The sequence below is a fragment of the Dufourea novaeangliae genome, unplaced genomic scaffold (genome assembly GCF_001272555.1).
Source record: "Dufourea novaeangliae isolate 0120121106 unplaced genomic scaffold, ASM127255v1 scaffold90, whole genome shotgun sequence".
In the NCBI taxonomy this organism is placed as follows: domain Eukaryota; kingdom Metazoa; phylum Arthropoda; class Insecta; order Hymenoptera; family Halictidae; genus Dufourea; species Dufourea novaeangliae.
The window spans coordinates 544,426-564,121 of NW_015373969.1; the positions used below are offsets into that span (position 1 = coordinate 544,426).

At 45.0% G+C, this 19,696-nt stretch overlaps 1 protein-coding gene across 1 annotated transcript in view; it reads left to right on the plus strand.

Annotated features, from left to right (window-relative positions):
* Window positions 1-19,696, plus strand: part of LOC107186792 (potassium voltage-gated channel subfamily H member 2) — a 102,310-nt gene that overhangs the window by 49,647 nt on the left and 32,967 nt on the right. The window contains exons 7-10 of the mRNA XM_015574730.1: window positions 549-617; window positions 2,849-2,973; window positions 3,088-3,168; window positions 13,926-13,940. Of these exons, the coding sequence (XP_015430216.1) occupies window positions 549-617; window positions 2,849-2,973; window positions 3,088-3,168; window positions 13,926-13,940 (290 nt within the window). The remainder of the gene's footprint in view (window positions 1-548; window positions 618-2,848; window positions 2,974-3,087; window positions 3,169-13,925; window positions 13,941-19,696) is intronic.

The window sequence follows — 19,696 nt, forward strand, 5'->3', positions numbered from 1 at the left end:
ACTGCTATACGCATATATGTATATTCATGGTGTCACATTGAAAGCTTCCACCCATAACTCTCGAATATCTTGTGCACCGATACATCCAATCCGACCTATTTGTATAATACTATTCGATTGCCCGTCCAACCGATGAATTATTCAAACGGAAAAAAATAAACATTGATGCTCGGAAACCGGGGCGAAGAAACACCGTCGCCTCTCCCTATCTGTCAACGGGGGTTGAAATGCTCGAAAAATCGAAGTAGCCGCGCTAGCGAGTCGCGTCTCGTCGAAGTGGCGCGAGCTGGCGCCAGTTTACCGAGAACCAAACCCCAGCAAACTACCCCCTCGTCTCGAGTTCTCAACGGAATACATAGTGAATAGAGACGCGACACACGTTTGTGTCCGTCCCTGTCGATCATCCCCAATTTCTAGACATAGACCCCTACGTGCGTGCTCGATATTCCTGCGTAAAAAAAATCAGGCCTTAACCCCCAGCTCCGTACCCCGTGTGGGGTACGACAAATGAAAAACCAAAAATCAAACAATAGCAAAACGTATTTTAGTAGCGGGTCGAGGGAGCGAACACGTCACCCTCGAGCGACGGCCAGCGACAGTCGATAATCTCACCGAAGGTAAAACAGGATGGAGCGGCCGCAGCCTGCCTCCCCCGTTCTGGTTTCTCTTTTAACCGACCGAGCGCCGGCGAGTTTGCACCCCTTTTACACACAACTTACCAAGCGCTTGCGGCTTACATTTTTTTGGTCATGAGCTTACCAGAGATAACGTACTGTTGTCCGATTGAGCTTACATAGGCCTGTTTTCATTTTTTTTTCATATATATATATACATATATATTACCTTTACCCACCTATATTATATGTACGACTCTTGTATTTGTTTACATTATCCACTGTCTCTCTCTCTGTCTCTGTCTTTCAATCATCTGTGAGACCAACGAACGCGCCACTTTTGTCCCTCTTACTCTTTCTCCGTCTTTTCTCAGCCCCGTTTGTCTCTGGATTTATTTGTTTATTTCTATCCGTCTGGTAACTTTTGTGCCGTAATGTTTACACGACGAGCACCGTAGCATCGTTTCGGTCAGCCATTTTGTACTCTTTGTATCATGTCCCCGGAACTGTAGTTTACACATCCACCCCCTCCCCTGGCTGGAGGAAGCTTTTTAGTTTGTAAATTTACTCTGTTTCACAGTGACTCGTGGCTCCACGGAAACGTATAAGTCTTTTTCGTTTTTGAGCGTCTGTACGTACAGGGTGACTCGTGTCGTTGGGCCGAGACACGTTGAAACTAGAAATGGTCAAATTCATTATCTAGATAAAAAGCTTCGTCTAACGAGTAAGAGATAAAAAATGTATTTTGCCACTTTTTAATCGATTAAACGTGGAAAGTGCATCTTTTCTAGTAAAAGAATATTTTTTTCTGAATGAGTAGACACTTGGCAAACAATTATTTAATCTCATTAATTGTTTAACCCTTTATACCCGAGAGGCGACTCGCTATCGCCATATTAAATTGTAGCGACTCGAATGAATTGAAAACTCAAATATTGAATTTTTTATAATCTAATAGAATACGATTTCTCTGGTTATACACATATGAACTGAAAATATAACTCTGGTTCAAGAGTCTTGGGAATCTCCTACCGTGTGTGACACAAGTCCTCCTCCCCTCTACTTATGAGTACGCAGGGCTGACCGAGGCACAGTGTGCGTTAGTTTACGCTTTTTTCACGACGAGGGCAAAACTGGCTGACCTTTTACACACACATGGCTTCTCCTACTCTTTCTGCGGTCACAGACTCGCGATCCACGGGGGCGATCCCTGAAATCCATGGAATCGGCCCTAGGACGACAGATTTCGACAGTGTATACACGACAACATCATTGTACAAATCATTATCAGTACACCGACTCCCATTATGCTCCCTGTCTCTCTTTATATATACATATATACATACATACAGATATAAATTTTATAAATAATACTACTCTCCAGTGTAGCAGTTACTGCATTGTTATCTTGGGCGAATAATTACACGGTCTTTGAGAAATATTTAAACGATCTTTCTTTCACAGGTATGCAGCTTCTAGTGCGAATTTGACTAACTTGTTAATGAACACACTACTTTTAACGCTTCTAGATCGGAGATATAGGCTCGGTTCGTTTCTGTTTTTGTTTCTGTACATCCTCACCGCGTCCGTAGGCTCTCCGTTTACCACCACACTCTTTGTTTTTCTAGTTGTACACACTGTTGTCGAGTAACGAGCCTTCTTCTTTTGGAACCGTTAGTCGTTTCTGTACATGAATTTTCTTTTTTTCTTTTGTACCAAATAGACTTTGTCACAAATGTAATTTTGTCATTTAGACTAGTTACGTGTGTGGTTCGTAATTGGTGTGTGTTCACTGTGAACCATTTCTGTCGAAGACGATTCTTTGATCCTGCGATTTTGATTTATCTTTTTGTGTTCCATACGTAGGAGCCTCGATCGATTTTTGTTCTCGTTTTTTGCGCCTCGAGCTCGATTTTTTTCGACAATCAGAGAGAGAGAGAGAGAGAACGTTCGTAAAATCGCACCTTGAACTTTGCCAAATTAATCGCGGCGAACATATTGCGTTTTAGTACGCCAGGTCTGTTTTTTGATCACGTTACTCAGCCATTTTCTTTGGGAGACTACTACACACGTTGGATAGATTTTGTTCATAATCGAGCCTGTATTTCACACGTAATAGTTCTTGTAATAATAATAACAATAATAATAATAATAATAGTAATCGACGAACGTCGTTGCCTCGGCGACGTGGGAAATACACACGGAATATTTGACGCGGTGATTTGTGTTTCTAGCGACTAAACATTCGAAAATCTTTCCGGGCGTCGCGTCCGAAAGCGATCTGCAAAAATGGCGGACGTCCAAGGACCGGAAGTCGCCGTCGCTCAGCCAGATGGGGCCGGATTCCATCAAACACAAAGTAAGTTCACGATCCATTCAAAATGTAAATCTAACATAAAACATAAGAATATAATTTTGTCAAATGTAAGTCTTGATCTGACTTTCCTTGTTTCTTTTTGTTTTTTGGTTCCAGTTCTCCTTGCAGGACAACGGATCGGCAAAATACTTCCAGGGAGCCATGCACGCGTCAAACATGGGAGAAAAAGTCGCTCAGGTAAGCCCACGTTTCGTCCAGAAAATCTAAGAGCTTTGGTTTTCACCGCGGTGTGTTGCCAGCTGCGCGTGAACCAGTATGGGAGTATCGGGCTTATAGAGAACTCGCGAATTTCTATGCAAATCGGGGAGCTTGCCTTGCAATACATGTTCTCGCCTTGGAGGACGAAACTGGATACTTTCGCAAGGAGACTTAAACTTCTAATAGAGGGTTGTCGCTAAAGTTGTTCTCTGATTGGTCTTAGGAGTTCGGGGAATTTTACCGCTCTTTCGTTGACGGTTCTTATAAAATGGAATCTGACCTTGTGCATACATAGTTTAGACCAACTTAGAGGAGGGATTCAAATGTTCCCCCCATCTGAACTTTATCAATTTCGATTACTCCGTGCTCGGGGAAAATGTGTTCAACTTTTAATAGAGTAGAGAACTAGCCAGGGAAAAGCTAGAACGAGTCTCGATAACATCATCTTCGATGGTAATATTGAATGTCTATCGGGCACGTTATGTTTGCCTATAGATTATCCTGGCAAACATAAATGCTTTGCAGGATGTTTAAATATTCTGTTTGTGAATTATTCAGTGTCCGTGACTCGGAAAAGTGCAGCTTGTCTGCAATACATTGTCCTATTCCACTGCCGTCGCGTTTGATTGACGTATACAATATGTATTCCCCGGGCGGTCACACGGTTGTCTGACATACGCCATCTTATTCTACTGAATGCAGGGAACACGTGCTATCTTTTCATCTCACTGAATCAGCTTACCTCTGCGTCCTCTCCCAGGAGAAAATTCTATTTATTTATTTATTAACGGGATAAGTTGGTACCCTTTAGTACAAACTTATCATAAAAGAAAATAAACGATACGGTAATATTAATACTTGACAATGCGAGGAAACGAATTGTTTAATACTGGTTGAGAGTGATTGAATATTTTGACAGAGTTGCAAAAATCTGAGAATAGTCTTTCTGGTCTGCCTCGAATCGCACCATTCTACTCATTTTATAAAATATCCTCTTGAATCTGGTAGGGATTTTCCGGAAGAAAGCAAACCTTTTATTTGTAAAAAAAGGACTTACTTTTCGATAGATACATTCTTTAAGCTGTGTAATACTTTTGATGTTTACCATGGTTATTCTACTGACTTTACGGAAAACCTGCTGAGACATTATCGACTGAACCGACTATCGTACACACAGAAGTCAAGGGTTCTATCGTCTTTCAAGGAAAACCGTATGCATATTTCCATGTAGGTCATTCGACACGTCCGACATATTTCCTGTTATTTCTATGAAACTTAGAACAACGTGGGTCATCTGCGATATTTCGTCATTAAACTTATACATTCTACTAAATTGTAAGTCATTCATCATTAAGCGAAATATTTCCTGTGAGCAGGAAGTTGGTCATTTTTAAAGAGAAACACGCCTGGACTCATTTATCTCGAACTTATAACATCTTTTTTCTATCACAGCTACTTTGTATCGAGTTACAACGCCTCGTTAACACCTTCACGATAGAATTATGATGCTTATCGTGGCACCCATTGGTAACACGGCCCTGGGAGGGCGCCAATCGGTCTGCGCCGCAGTTTTGTGGGCGGGAATCACCCGCAGCGTAAGGTATTTCTGCAACTTGACAGCTGTTTTACGTCGCTGTAACACGTGCGTGTGCTCTCTTTCCTTCTGTAACTTTGTTTACGAGATTCGTGGAAACGATTTCTCAATGACTCAATGGCGTCCGCTATTTCTTCATCGCCAGAACACCTAGAAACGAGGAAAACGATTGCTGGAGATGTATTTCTGGAACGTCAACCGTTACCGCGTAAACACATCCGGGGCTCGTGGTATAACGTGCCCTCGTGTATCAAACAATTCGTCGCTCTAGTTCTTCATTGTTCCATGTCTACTGGTTTCTAAACTGAGAAAATTGAGTTTAAACTTTACGAAGCTCAATATTATAGAAGCAAGAAAGTGGTGAAATAATCAAACACACTATAATATCATCTACTGAGCAGCTACTTGTTACAATGTTTAACAAAATTTTATCTTATCATGAACATAAAATTTTTAATTGGTGTTAATATTTGGAGATACAACTATTATGAGTGTTCTTTATATTATGGTGAATTCGTTATTCTTTGGACCAATGAGACGCACGTAGATTGCTTAACCAAATTTTTTTGTAGTATGAAGTTAGAACAGTAAAGAACTCGTCCAACAAACTATACATATAACGCAAATCCATCAAACTTCCATTGGAAAAATATTTTCGTTCTGTGTATATATTCGTCCCTAATCGAAAAAATGTCGATGAGACTTTTGTGGAAGACCGACGTGTATGTACGCAAAGATACACCAACGGATCAATAAGGCATATTTCATGGCAACATCCCAAAACTCGCGGGCGCACATCGGATAATTTATAACCCTCGGCCGAGTACGAGAAGAGCCGGGGATAGACAAAGAGCCGTTGACTGTCGCCTGTACTCGGCGGGGAACAAAGATTTTCCACAAAGGTTCTCGTCGAAGATCAAGTGTCGGCTTATACTTTGCACGCCTCTCGTCGTTGCTTCTCTTCTCTGGTCGAGGGCTGACAGGGGGAACGGATCGAGAAACCACTCGATCGGTTTCGCTTGGGGACACCGGCCTTTAAACGATTTTCTTGTTTGAAACATCGGCCCCCTTCAATATACTTGAACACACTCGAGTGACATGTTTGCCGAATAAATTTCCAACAGAGGAAAGAACTTCTTTTTAAACCGATCGATCGTATCTTTAGTGAGAACATAACCTGGAGTGGTTACCCGCTGGATGTGACTCGATGCTTTTCTTACTGATCGAGTTTTTGAAAGTGCCCTGCATACGAAACCAGAAAACAAACCACCTAACGGGGTCGATACCTATGGTTGTAGTTACCGAAACTTTTTAAATGCGAACCGTGGGCCCGGAGAGTGCAAAAATTTATGGCCGATGGAACGGGGGCTGAGGAGCTCCGTGGAACGTTGAAAGTTTCTTGATACTTCAACGATGAATTACTCGTGTATATATCATAACAACGTAATCTCCGAAGGTTTTAGTTCGTTAAAGCCACAGAAGTGACTTATTTAGGTCTTCGTCGGAGGGTGAATCTTTGTAATGCGCGATCTTTCGGGCATGGAAGACGTTCTGTTTTACAATAGGAATTGTCACGGTGACGGGACAGTTATTTGTGTGGTTTGTTAAACGACGAACGGAAAATTTCACGGAACAATATGTCAGTGGAATAGCTAGCACTGTCGATTTACAGGGGGGGGGGGGGTTAACATTATATTTTAAGCCCACGTCCGTTTGTTCTATCGACATTTATCTTTGTAATGGCGGACGGCTGGTCCGAATTGCATTTAGACATCGGTGGCAGAGAGGCTTTTCTCTCGCGCCGACATTCAATCGGTGAAGCTCATCATCGTTGGCTAAAGCTATTTATGTCGAGCGAACCCGAAGCCGCCGATATCGATAACCAATACCGCGCTTGTGTCTTTTTCAGCCCCCCCCCCCAACCCTCTCCTGAACGATATTCCGACGATGTCGCGGAAACTATTACGGTGAATTAAATACACGCCTATTGTTGTCGACAACAATCATTGTCTGACATTGGACAATCCTTTAATAACCACTGAAATATTCCATTGTCCGCCTAAATCTTCGATTTTCTCAGCCAGTGGAAAGACTTTCTGTAGCAAGACTTAATAATTATTTAAAGATACTGTTTAAGACTAGAACTACCAAATAAGTAAAAATGACTTGTCAGTATACTCTTATACCGATGGAGTTCTTAGATCTTTTGTGGAAAGTGAAGAGATTAGTTAATCTGTAAACTTATAAATGTTCAAAAAGTGGTCATGCTTTTTTAATCCCTTTAATTCGAAGCCATCTGTGCGATGATTTTAAAAAATAGGGGAAATATGTTGGGGTGGGGATGGGTAACGCGTTAGGTGAACAAGGAAGTAAATCGAAGCGAAAAGTGTTGGGTATTCTGGGTCGAGCGCAGATGGTAGGCGGGAGGGGGGGGGGCAGAACAAAAGGGAAGCAAGAAAGACAAAGGAGAATCCTCTCCACTTATCGTAAATTAAAAAGTAAAGTGTACCAACAAAGTCAAAATGAAAACTGCAGGATCTTCAACGATCCAGCTAACAGAGAGACTTTTAAAGAAAAAAGGAGGAGTAAAATTTCCGACGGTTGGAAAAGAATAGTAATCTGCATGCAAAGAAGAGCAGTCCTACAGGGACGTGTGCCGAAGATAAAACTAGCAGAGACTCTCTGTATCAGAAGAGAAAAACAAAAAAGAACGACCGGGTGAATCGCACAGAGGAACGTCACGGCACACACCGAGGAATAGAAAATGCCTGGCAACCTGGTCACCCTTAATAAAGACAAAACTCAGCCAACCTCTCTTGAACGCGAAACAGTAGACACGCATCGACCACGAAAGGATAGAACGAGATAGAGAGGAATCGAAGTGGTGACAGAGGGTGAAGGTGCAGAAACGGGTGAAGAGAGGGGGTGTGTGTGAGGCTCGCCGACAGAAGGCGCTACTGTCAGTGTCGCAGTATCCCCCGTCCTGCTCGGCAGGTTGCACCGTCGCCACTCCGTCCACAACGTCCCCGAAGGAGCACAGGGCACATGTAAACGGTGAATAACAGCTGTAAACAAAAAAAAACACGACGCGCGTGTACGGTACGCGTGAAATCATTGGGGCGCGTGCTCGGTCTTGAATCAGAGGGGTAGCTGTGGAATTTATCGAATCGGAAGGATCGTACACAAGGGGAGGGTCGAGGAAAGAATGCAGGAAACCCGTTGGATCGTAGCCGGGGGGCACCCTTGTGATCGTTGATCGATGATGCTCTCGATGAAAGGGGTTATTTGGTGTCGTTTCTCGCATCATCCTCGAGGATAGCGTCTGTTTGTCGGTGACCGACTGTACTCTTTCGACTTGGACCATTCGATACCGGCTCGAGATAGGTGGTGCCAGGTCGGGGATCCTCGATCGATTCGTCCACGATCTAAACGAGGGGGGGTGAGACTGACAGGAGCGGGAGGAAGGTGGCACTGATATATAAAAGTGTTACGGCAACTTGGTGAACGTGATGTGGATATGAGTCTGAATAACCAACCCCTCGATCGCGGTGAATAATCCTCGAAGAGTGGACCATCCTTGGGCGCCACGTGTTCCTCGAAGATTCTTGACCCAACGGATGTGACTCGAACGATGGAGAAAAAGCTAAGAGGTTTTTTAGTACCGCTTTTACTGCTGTTTTTTTCCAGTCGATTCTTGCAGGGAGGACTTGAAGGTAGAGAATTTTAAATGTTTGCGTGCCGTTACTTTCGCCCATCCTCCGCGTATCCCGAGTATCGCGTTGCGAACACGCTCAGCTACGCCGGGTCAGAACCGATAACGATAAAATGCGGGTAATTTTGCTTTTAGATCGTCTCTATCGCCCACAGAAGTTTCTTTGACCGGACGCGACTGTCTCTCTATTCGGATAGTTGAAAGGGACGAGGCAGAACTTGTCACATTACGCCTCTGTGACTGACATTAGGAATCAATAACCGTGTATAAAGTTATCGGCGACCGTGTGGAATGCTCATCCGGGCGATAACGTTATCGACCGTGTATCGTGATTGGCCTTTGAGAAGGAATGGCCTTACTGTTACGTCGTTCCTACGGAAATTACCTCTATTTCGTTGGAAAACACCATTAGAGTCGCTAAATTCTAGCAAACTAGAATACCAAATCTATTACAATATAATTCTTACAATATAACCGATAACACGATCGAATAAAGATAAAATATCTTGTTGAATGTAATTTTTACAATATAATCCTTCATTTCTTGAAGTTTCGGATGGATTTTAATAGTACGAACGTAAGATACATTAGCCCCCACCTATTCTCTTCTCCAATTCAAAGCAAATTCATTTTCAAAAAAATTATCCCTATATATTATCTTCTTTTTTGCCCTTATAATTTAACATAATCATAAAATTATTACGATATAACCAGTTTCTCTTTAAAGTCTCCAAGAAAATTCAGTGATGTAACACTATAATATATCAAACCTTCCACAAAAATCGCCGATTCAGAGAAGTCTACCCAAATTCTCCTTTAAAAATTCCATCTCTGTGCCTCATTTTTCTCGTGAATCTCATCAAATAATCTCCCTGCCCATCCTAACGAATCGGTGATTGCGGTCCAAAGAGGGTGCCCCACCGAAGACCAGCAATTTGTATCAGTCGCGAACCGTCTTTAAAATGGCCGCGCCCAAGTTCTTCTTCCCCCTTCCGTCGCAGTACCAAAATCTGGGACGTCGATGGAAACGGTGGCGACCGGACAAGGTTTCCGCTCGTTTCGCGCTAATGAAAGACGTCTATGTAGGCTGCTTCCGCCGCGTTTTACCACGGCAGGAAGCGAATCGCATAATGCACACCCCGTGTAGAAACGGGTTGCACACACAGAGGGTTTGCCCCGTTGCCAAATACGTCTGCCGTAGCGAGAGAAGGGGTCCACTTTCGTTTCGTCGGGCAAAATCAATGGCTCTCCATCCCCCCGAATTCGTGGGCCACCTGCCAAAATACTTTCCGACCCAGAAGACACCTTGGTAACGGTGGCCAGTCGCGGGATCGCGAGCGGAGGAAAATGTTTCACGACGGGTCCTCTCTTTTGTTCTCGATCCAACCTCCGAAACGTAGCGACGAAACAGTGTGTGTAACACGGAATCTGTTATGTAAGGAACCGCACCTGGAGGGGTTGGTCACGGGTGTCGAAATTTTACGGTGGCTGGTAGTCGATAGTCTTGTTCAGTTCGTCGCAGGACCCGGCGGAGAAACGATAGTCAATGGTGGGATGTCGATTGCGGACCGAAGCCAATCTATACTTTGAACGCTTCAGTGAATATTCCGTTCTTTTTTTTTTTCAATATTCTGATAATCATTTCTTTTCAAGTGGAACTGTGCTCTTTACTTCTTTTTATTTTGCCGGTAGAGTCAACCGTTTCTTCACGATTACGGAGTAACGGTTGGCGTACATTTTCGAAAATTCGATCACGCGTAAGGGAATCATTCGAGCAAAATATCGTCTATAGTTTTCCTCGATATACTTATTCTGTGTAGTTTCCGTTTGACACCTTCTACCGTGCAATCGTGATCGTGTAGATTGGAATTGACCCTTTTTCGGATTATGGGGACCTCAGCGACCGTCCTTAAATCTTTAAGGTAAAACACGCTTCATGCGTGTTAATATAATTATTTGAAAATTTATTTAATCCTCTATTATGTCATCAAATTTTCAATGTTGCAAACCAAATTCGTTTGCACTTACCAATTTCAGTAATAATGGTTCTAGAGAACCATCGACATTTGAAAATTCGAATAAGGGTTAAACAAATTTAGTGTACCAGATGCTCGGAACTAGATTATCAGGTATAGATACTTGATTTATTTTCCATTGGCAGTTCTTCTATGCCAGTTCCACGATAAAAACTTCTCGCCTAATTTATGATCCACTCCTCATTTTTAATCGTAGACCGGTCTATTAAAAGCAAGTTAACCATTGTGTTCACACAACAACGATATTCCATTGTTTCACTTTGAAATAATCAGGCGTAAATACCGACGGCATTTATCACTCCCAACGAGACAAGAGCACATTATTACCAAGTAAATCAATCACTCTGTAATCAATATGCACAAGCAGTCAAAACACTGTAAGTCACTGCTTCCCGCGATCGATAAATCTTGCCCTGTTGCCTTCTATCTAATCACGTCTCTGATATTGAAACGGTTTACATACATGTACCAATGGTGGCCAAGTCTTATCAGGATATTATTTTCAAATCTGATCATCATGAATGTTTATAATATGGGTTTCTACCTTAATAAAAATGATATTTCTCTAAAATATCACGTGTTTCCTTTGAGTCGTAATGTGTACGAATGATTAGCCACAACGTAAATCACAGGACAATTCAGTGATCTAGGTATAAAGAGCACGTTTTCCAGTCCATCCCAATATCACACATTGTGTGCCGAAGCAGTCAGAACAAGTAGACTGATCAATACTCGAAAGTAGACCAACCCCCTTCCCCACGCACGAGTCAATTAAACATCGTTCAATCTACCGATGCAATGAACCTTCTAATCATAGTACAATTCACATAGACCAACCGATCTACTATCCGAATATACGAACTCTTTACTCCCCGTTCTCGAAGTAAAAATGTTCCAAGAGCTTACTCGTGGATTCTCCCATATACGTGTACGGTCTTCTTCGCCACCCCCAGTAGTCGATACCCTCGTAAGTAATTCATATATGCTCCCGTTATCCGTGGCGGGTACGCTGGAAATTATTTCTCGGTTTTCCACGAGGCACAACCGTCGTTTGAAGGTCATAGCCCACGGGGGGCTTGTGATCAATGACTAGCGTCCTTGCCGTCGCGGCCCCTAAGCGCCCTGGTGTTATACCCCCCGGCTTCTATCGGCGGTTCGCAGGTGGTCACACACACGTAAGCCTCCTCCGCGTCGTTGGTCTACATTATTTCGCGGCTTAGTGCGTAGTCTTGTTCCCGAGCGAGGACAGCTCGCGCAGAATCGAGTGTATTCGCGACGGTCGCACGCGTGACAGTGTGGAGCGCATAATCTTCTAGTTGCCTGAACGGCCGATGTTACGTTTTCGTAGACGCGGGAGATTCGATAGCATTCCCCATAGACACGAATGAGAATGCTGACCGCGTGAAAACAGACGAAGGGGGTGCACAACACGACTCCTTTGATTCTCTCGACGAATAATCGTTCGGTGCTCAGAATGTGTTTCTCGGGGGGATTTCAGTGTAACCATGCCAGTAGGAACCGTTCAGTGACACTTGGAAGGGAACGAGTACTTGCAAGACCAAGTGGGGAGTCACCGTTAACGAGGCTCTCCGACAGTCCTACCACACATTGGGGATAAAACGTGTGCCACAAGCCGTCAGGGATACTTTGAAGCAACCCTATGCGAAGTATCCTTCACGATCATTGCTCAACTTGACAATAATCGCAACCCTAGATACCTCGCATGATTTCTAGGTGGGCTTCGCTTCGGAGTCCTTGAATTATTCGTCCGTCTTTGGATCCATATCGGAAATTCGTTCACGCTGAAAACTAATACACAAAGTTCGAATTAACAGCTTCTGTGAACACGACAAAGTCAATTAGGATGTCGATTAGATTTTTTCTATCGCTCTAAGGAAATACAATTGATTCGTTTCTTCTCGAGGAAGCCAAGAAGGCTGAAGTCTTGAATTTCCAGCAGAGATGTTCGAACGTTTTCCTGAAGAGCCAAAGGAAACATTGGCTGTACACTGAAAGTAACCGTTAACGTGCCCTGAAATCATTTTTTTACTTTCGTCGCGTGGAAGAGGAGGAGGAGACTGGAGCTGTAGAATCTGATTTACATGAAAACCGCCTGAATGCCCTAAATGAGCGATGACGACGAAAGGGTGACCGACAGTGACCAGGAGTGGTCCAATAAAGATCTGTGGGGCGAGGAGAGCGAGAGGGATTCCGAGGGCGAGGCTGCTGACTCGTGTGAACTGGCGCCCCATAGTGCGATGAGCGTGGGGGCTGGCAGGGTTGACTCCCCCAGCCCCCAGGACATCAGGCTCCTACACGATCTCGTCGAGGACCTCGCCAAGGAGCAGGACGAGAAGACCAAGCCGCGTGCCGAACAGGTGAGCGATTCCGTTGAAATTACGGTTGAACGATAAAACTGACATTCTTCGTTAAATAATACTGATAATTCTGAGAGGGGTGATTCCCAACAAGGATCATGAATTTTCGATAATGTTATTATTATCATGTTATATGTATAGTGGAAAATGTTATTCTGTAGGTAATGGAGAGAAGACACTTGTTAAGTATGATCTCGTATTACCTGACCGACACGTGTGTTACATTGATTTAGCGATCTATGAAGTTTTCGAAGCCGCGGGCTGAATGTATTTCCTTCTTAAATATCATTAAAAATTCTCGGGTAACCAGGAGTAGACCTCGTTAATTCCGCCGCCAGATTTGTCACTTAATATTCACCGCGAGAGGACTCCGCGAGGGTTTCTTCGTCTCGCACTGGCGAAGTGGATTCGCGTTTCACGTTACGTGTCGCCTCCGTGAACCACGAGGTCTTTCGTGGACGCATCGAGCCGTGCGACCACTTCGCCGTGTGTCATGCATTAACGGGGAGAAATTTATGGCGCGTGTAGAGGAGGTTCTTGGACCACTTTGACTTGTATCGCGAAATCTCCGAAGTACATATTACATCTTCGAATATAACGAAACTTGTTAATTGCACGAAGCTTGAAACCTTTGAAAGTTCTTCAGATCATGCAAATATTCTGATGGTCGAAATAATATTAAATCTTCTTGGCTCTCCTTGAATAATGTTAGCTGAAATAATTTGAGAATAACACCGTCTTGGTTCTTGCGATGCAAAATTGGGTCACCGATGTCTCTGAACTCCCTTACACCCTAGCAAGGTTAGGCATGGTTGACCCAGATCGCGATTTATGCGTTTCAATGGCGCGTCGACGCGAGCCATTGATAAGGCCTGCCTGCGACTTGATTTAATTGGCGTGGAATAATTTGCAATTAAAATCTTTGGAAGGATTGCATTTAACCAACGATGCTCTTCACCGCAGGGTGGAGATAACAGAAATTCGAATATTCTTGTGAATGATGGAATCTGCTGAAGAGTACAGTAACTCACGTATTTGTTCATATACTTTCCCAATTACAATCAAGTGTACTAATTTTCATGCAATTACTATTCAAAGAACCTCATGATTTTTATTTTTATCATGCTTTCGAGATAAATTTTTCTTAATTTTAAAGTTAGATTCGCAGTTTGGTGTGTAACCTGCTGAAATAAATGTGACAGCACGCTGTGAATAAATTTGCGAGTCACTGTACATTCATCGTATAAACTTCAGCACTGGTACATTTTCGTAATTAAACATCACTCGGTTGGTCGTCTCTTGGTGGACGAGTCGGTCGCCTAGAGAAAGAGAGAGAGAGAGAGGGAGAGAGAGATAGAGAGAGAGGGGGGGGATAGCCTTTTCATCTTGACGAGTCCAGAAATCCAATAAGCACCGAAGTGTCCAGTAAATATAATAATACCGTCCCGCTAACCAAGACCGCGAGCTCTCGTCGGCCAAATGTGTTTAAAGACAAATTACATCCCAGAAACGATACGAGCCAGAGTTCACGCACGATTTCCATCGAAACGAGCCCCGAGATTTATTACGACGCTTCCATTTTCCATCTCGTGTGCACGGTATTTCCCTCTCGTGCACGATTACCCACCGTGCTCTGGAGAGCAACGGATGAGAAATCAAATTGAATCCGGTCAGTTGAATTCCCCCAACCCCCTCGCGGATGATGATTGGGTTACCTCGTGGGTCTTTTACCGGGTTAACAAACGGAAGATCGAGGCAATTGGGTTGCCGTTCGCGATTACGTTATTGGGCAAGAAATGAAAACGCGATCGCGCCAGGGGAACCTTGAGGATGGAGGCTCTTCCGACACCGTTTTAATTGATTCATAAATACGCTTTTCTCGCGGTACGAAGATAAAGAGTGGAAAAAAACGAAGACAAGGGATTGTATTGGGTTTTAAAGGCTATTAGGTGATCCAAATAATCTTGGAGCAATTTTCTCGCACGTTGGAGGGACACAGGGTGACAAAAAATAAATGTATATATATATGTATAGTTTTGACTATGATTTCAATAAATCAGGATAAATTTGGAAAGTACCAATACATAATAATATATCGCTACCAGTACAATATAATCAAAAACATTGAAAATGTTTGCCATTCGCTTCGATGCATAGCTTGAAACGCTTGGTAGAATTTTCTGCCATGTTACCTTGGAACAAGATCTCGTGTAATGCAAAACTAATGGGGAAAAAATAGAGGATAATGATATCATCGTGGCGCGTTCGTATATAAAACTCGAATATCAGAAGGCCGTGGTCCGCTCGATAGGAAGCGAAAGCTCGGAGGCGAAAGTTGGCACATGAAATCGACGCTGCATCCAGGACACGTATCGTCTGTCGAAAAGTCGGACGGGAAGAGAAAGAAAAGGACAACGGAATCCGGACCATTGATAGGATGAATGTTTCCTGTTTGCCATCGTATAATAGATACTCTGTTTTCCTCTCTTTTTTTGCTTTTCACGAGTTATTTATTAAGCGTTCACAATTTTCAACAGCCGCACGAATGGTAAAACGGTCCGTGGCCAAGTTATCTCGGCCTGAATATTAGGCTACACACACTTTCGCTATAAATAACTAGTTTAATTAATTAATTCTGGAAAAGGTGTGCACCTAAGCACCTCGCCAGGTGAGAAAATGTGCTGAAGTACCAAGGGTCGCTTGCGACACGTATGTACATGCAAAAAGAGAAGGAAGAAATGTGTGAAGGGATCGATTCGAAACAAGGTGATATGTATATTCACCTCTGATGAAGAAATTTCTCGCGATTAAGCAGCATAAAGCGCAGGAGATAAGTTGATGCGATGCAAAACTGCTCGAGCGTCCGGGCCGGGGATCGTTTGTCGGGCGGTTGAATGAGATGAACGGGGGGATGTGCGGAAAACCGGGAATGAAAAGAAGATCGACATTCGTGGTGTATGGTAGCTATTACGTCGCGGATTGTCTCGAGTAAAGGGATCAATTTCGATGCAATTGATGCTCGAACGCGTCCTCTGCCTTAATGAAAAGTGGAATCGGCGTAGACCGTTAAAAATTCACAGATCCCCACCCTCCCCCTAAAAATCATCGAGATCCGATACAATCTTCCAAGGACCCTCAAAAGCTCCGAATCCTCAGAATCACTTCGACAATCCAAACGGATGTTCGCGAATCCCTCGAGTTCTCTGAAAAAGGAATCTAGGCCAGACTGTTAGGAAAAGTCGGCGAAGACAGCCGCGAGGGAAAACGAGACCGAGAAAGAAAAAGATAGACGCGAAAAAAGAAGGGTACAGGAAGGTACAAGAAGACCGACGCGAAGAGAAAAAAAAGGGGGCGAAATCTCTCTACCGTACCGCGCGACTGCACAATGTGCAGCCGAATGGCCAGAGAGTCGTAGGCCCTGCTCGCGCAGAATCTCCGTTCGTGCGCACAGGCGCACACCGAAGCCACCGTTCACGGCACTGGCCGCGCCGCGCGAATCAATAAGCGTAAGCACAGGTGGGTCGTCGTCGTCTTCGTGGTCGGTGGCTCGGTGACGGACACGGCGCGCATCAGAGAAACGACGCCTGACACGATCCCCACACACAAAACCCAACTGCCTGGTCCTCTCTGGGGTCGAAGAGGGAGAGAGACACAGAGAACGAGAGGCTCACTATCATACCGCCACGCTCTGCGGCAGGGGCCAGAACGACAAGGGTAGCTAGCAGAGTAACAGCAGCAGCGGCGGCGATTCGTTGTGTGGAACAATTGGATTCAGGGGGGAGGGACACAGAGAAGAGAGTAGTGATAACAGAGACAGACCGGAATGTCGGCCGGAACGGAAGTCCAGACGATCCGGCGCCGTGGACGACGCGTCCGTTCCACCGCGTCCTCGGCCTTCCCTTAATCCGGTTCGTTCGCTTGCTCGCACGGAAAACGAACCCTGCTAACCTGACGGGGAGGAGGGTGAATGGAAGCCTACGACGACGCAACATGAACCGTTATCCTGCTACTGCTGCTGCTGCTGCTGCTGCGTGCAGCGCTACGCCCGAGATTATCTCGACGTACGTGTGATCGTTTGAGGCTGTGAATCCGTAATCAAAGAGATACTGTTTTAATGCCTGTGCCCGCTTTTGATCGTTACGTGTTGCTCATCGATCGATCATCGTGGTGGACTATCAGTTTGTGTCTTTGGTCTTCGTGCCTGTGCTTCTGCAGATTCGTTCGGTTGTTTATCCTTCGCGCACGTACACATACACACGATATGGACTCGGTCGGCTTCGTTCCCGCGTCGTCCGTCCGGGCGGACAGTCGACGGCGTAGCTGTGCGCGAGATTAACACGCCGGGGGTCGTCCAGGTCTAATTTCCACGATTAACGATTCTTCACCCGGGCCGGATCCCACCGTGTTGATGTTATCGAGTCGAAAAAATGCTAGTGACACGAGGGTCGGAGCGAGGACACGTTGCACGGGACGAACCGGATGTAGCGACACGTGAAATCGTCGATCGGTTCAGGTGTGTTTTGGTGATCGGTTGATACCATTCCATCCGGATGAGGAATAGATCGAACGGTGGAGGCTCGAACAGGTGAGAACCAGCTTGTGTTACGTGTACGTCGCCCCGATCTACGAAGAGAGAGAGAGAGAGAGAGAGAGAGAGAGAGAGAGGAAATCTGGAAGGTCTCCTCCAGGTAGATCGATTGTCGGTTCTCTGGGATTCTGTAGCCTTGGACTCGCTGAAAGGAACGGTGTCCCAATCGTGGTAACAAGGCCGCGAATGGTATAAAATCGTCAGTGGGCAAAGGACTGACAAGTTTCGAACCGATAAGGAATTGAAACGCTAACAGAATCGAGCCTGGTGGACGATGGAGTCTCGCGCATCCGTGAAGGATTCCTCAGTATTAGCCTGTGCCAAATCCATCGAAGGTTTCGCTCGTGGTGGACCCATGTTTCGCGTGTGGAGTCGATAAACAGAATCCATAAGGAGAACCCGCGAAGCCTGTTGTTCACTTGTCCACGCGTATTCATCGCTTTATTCAGGAGAGTTGACGAAGAAGAGGTGGAGAAGGAACAAAGACGGGACGTAGGCACGGAAGAGCCCTCCCTCCCTTTGTTTTTCAACCATCTTTATTCTCTTTGCATTATCGTGCTTGCGCATTGCGCAATATTTCCGTGGAAGACGGGTGCAAACTGAACCGGGGCAGAGGAGTAAGGAGAGGGATAAAGAGAGGCAGGTTGAACGGCACAAAGGAAAGAGACGGATAGAGGGACCCGGAGTAAAGCAGAAATCGTGATCGAGACTGACACTTTAGAAAGTCACATTTTTCCCGACTAAGACTGTTGTCGTGTTCCATCCATTTACGTATTACTAATTGCTAACTATTAATTGTCGGTGAACGCGCGCTCGAGTCCCGTTGGTACGACGCACGCGAATCACAGAGTTAAATTTAAGTCAGCCGACCCTTTTACATTTTATACCGATGTTTTAAGAGAGAGAAAAGTACGAACGAAATTTTGTCGAGACCTGTCCAATGATTAGCCCGTGGCGTACCGGAAGTATAGACGCGATTTTGTAACGTGACTCACAACCCCTTTTAGGCTAAGCAACGACACCGTCGTTAACTAAAAAATACATATATTAAGCAGAGTAATCGTAAGGCCACCGTGTGAACGCGCACATTTGTATAACCGATTGAAACGCACGAATGAAGCACAAACCGGTGGGATGATCCACGTGTCCGAGTAAACGTGTAACGTATAAATAGATTAAACGTGTCAGAAACAGAAAGAGATTGAAACATCAGTCAACGGACGAAAAAGAGGATCGACCTGATCGTAACGTCGGCGAGGTGAAGAGTCGCGACGTAGGACTGTGTTGCCCAACTGTCTTTCAAAAACGTCGAAGTATTAGCCTAGATGCGTTTTTTGTATTCACTCCTAGGGAGGAACTAAACATTCGTGGTATACGATCATCCAATCAAATACAATCAAATCTCCTCTTCGTGATAAATCCTGACGGAACAATAACCGACAAAGAAGCCAACGACAAGAGGCAAGTACTAGGAGAGGGATCGAACTGTGAAAATAGGTCATCGAACACTCCGCCAAAATTCAGCTGTTCAAGGAAAAACTGTCGAAGTCCCAGCCTCCGGGATTGTCCTCGAGGGAGGAGCAGATAGCACTGAGATCGGTGAAAGGTCAATTGGAGACGGCTGGCTGCCGGCCGACCAATCGTTTACCACCGCCGGTGGTGATCAGACGAAAGCAGATACCGTTCAAGTCCGTGTCAGCCAAACAGCAGGACTCGAGTGTCGCGGAATCTAGCGTCTCGGACGAGGGTGCTCGATCCATCAAGGACGAACCGAACATCGTCGTCGGGGGGGACGGTAGAAATTCGTCAGAGTGTTCACCCCAAGCAACCAGGCATCAGGTCCAATCCTCGTGGGCGTTGACGGAAACCGAGAAGTCCCGGGATAACGACTTCGACCAGTTCCTCGTCGTACGATCGAGACCTACCGAGGCTGTCGCGTCGGCCAATTGAGAACGTCTCGTTGGAACTTGCCAGGAAGGAGGCTGGAACTTCCAGGGGTCGATTCGCCCGAGGAATCAGCGAAAGTACTTCGTCAGACTTCCAAGAAGAAAGCGAGCTATCGTCTGAAGAGAGAGACGCGTTGATAGAGGGAACGAAAACTTCGTTGACAGTTTGCAGGAACCGTTTGACCAAGTTCGGAGCCAGAAGAAGGATCGTAGCTACATCTTCTACAACGAAAGAGCATTTTCTAGCTGGGGA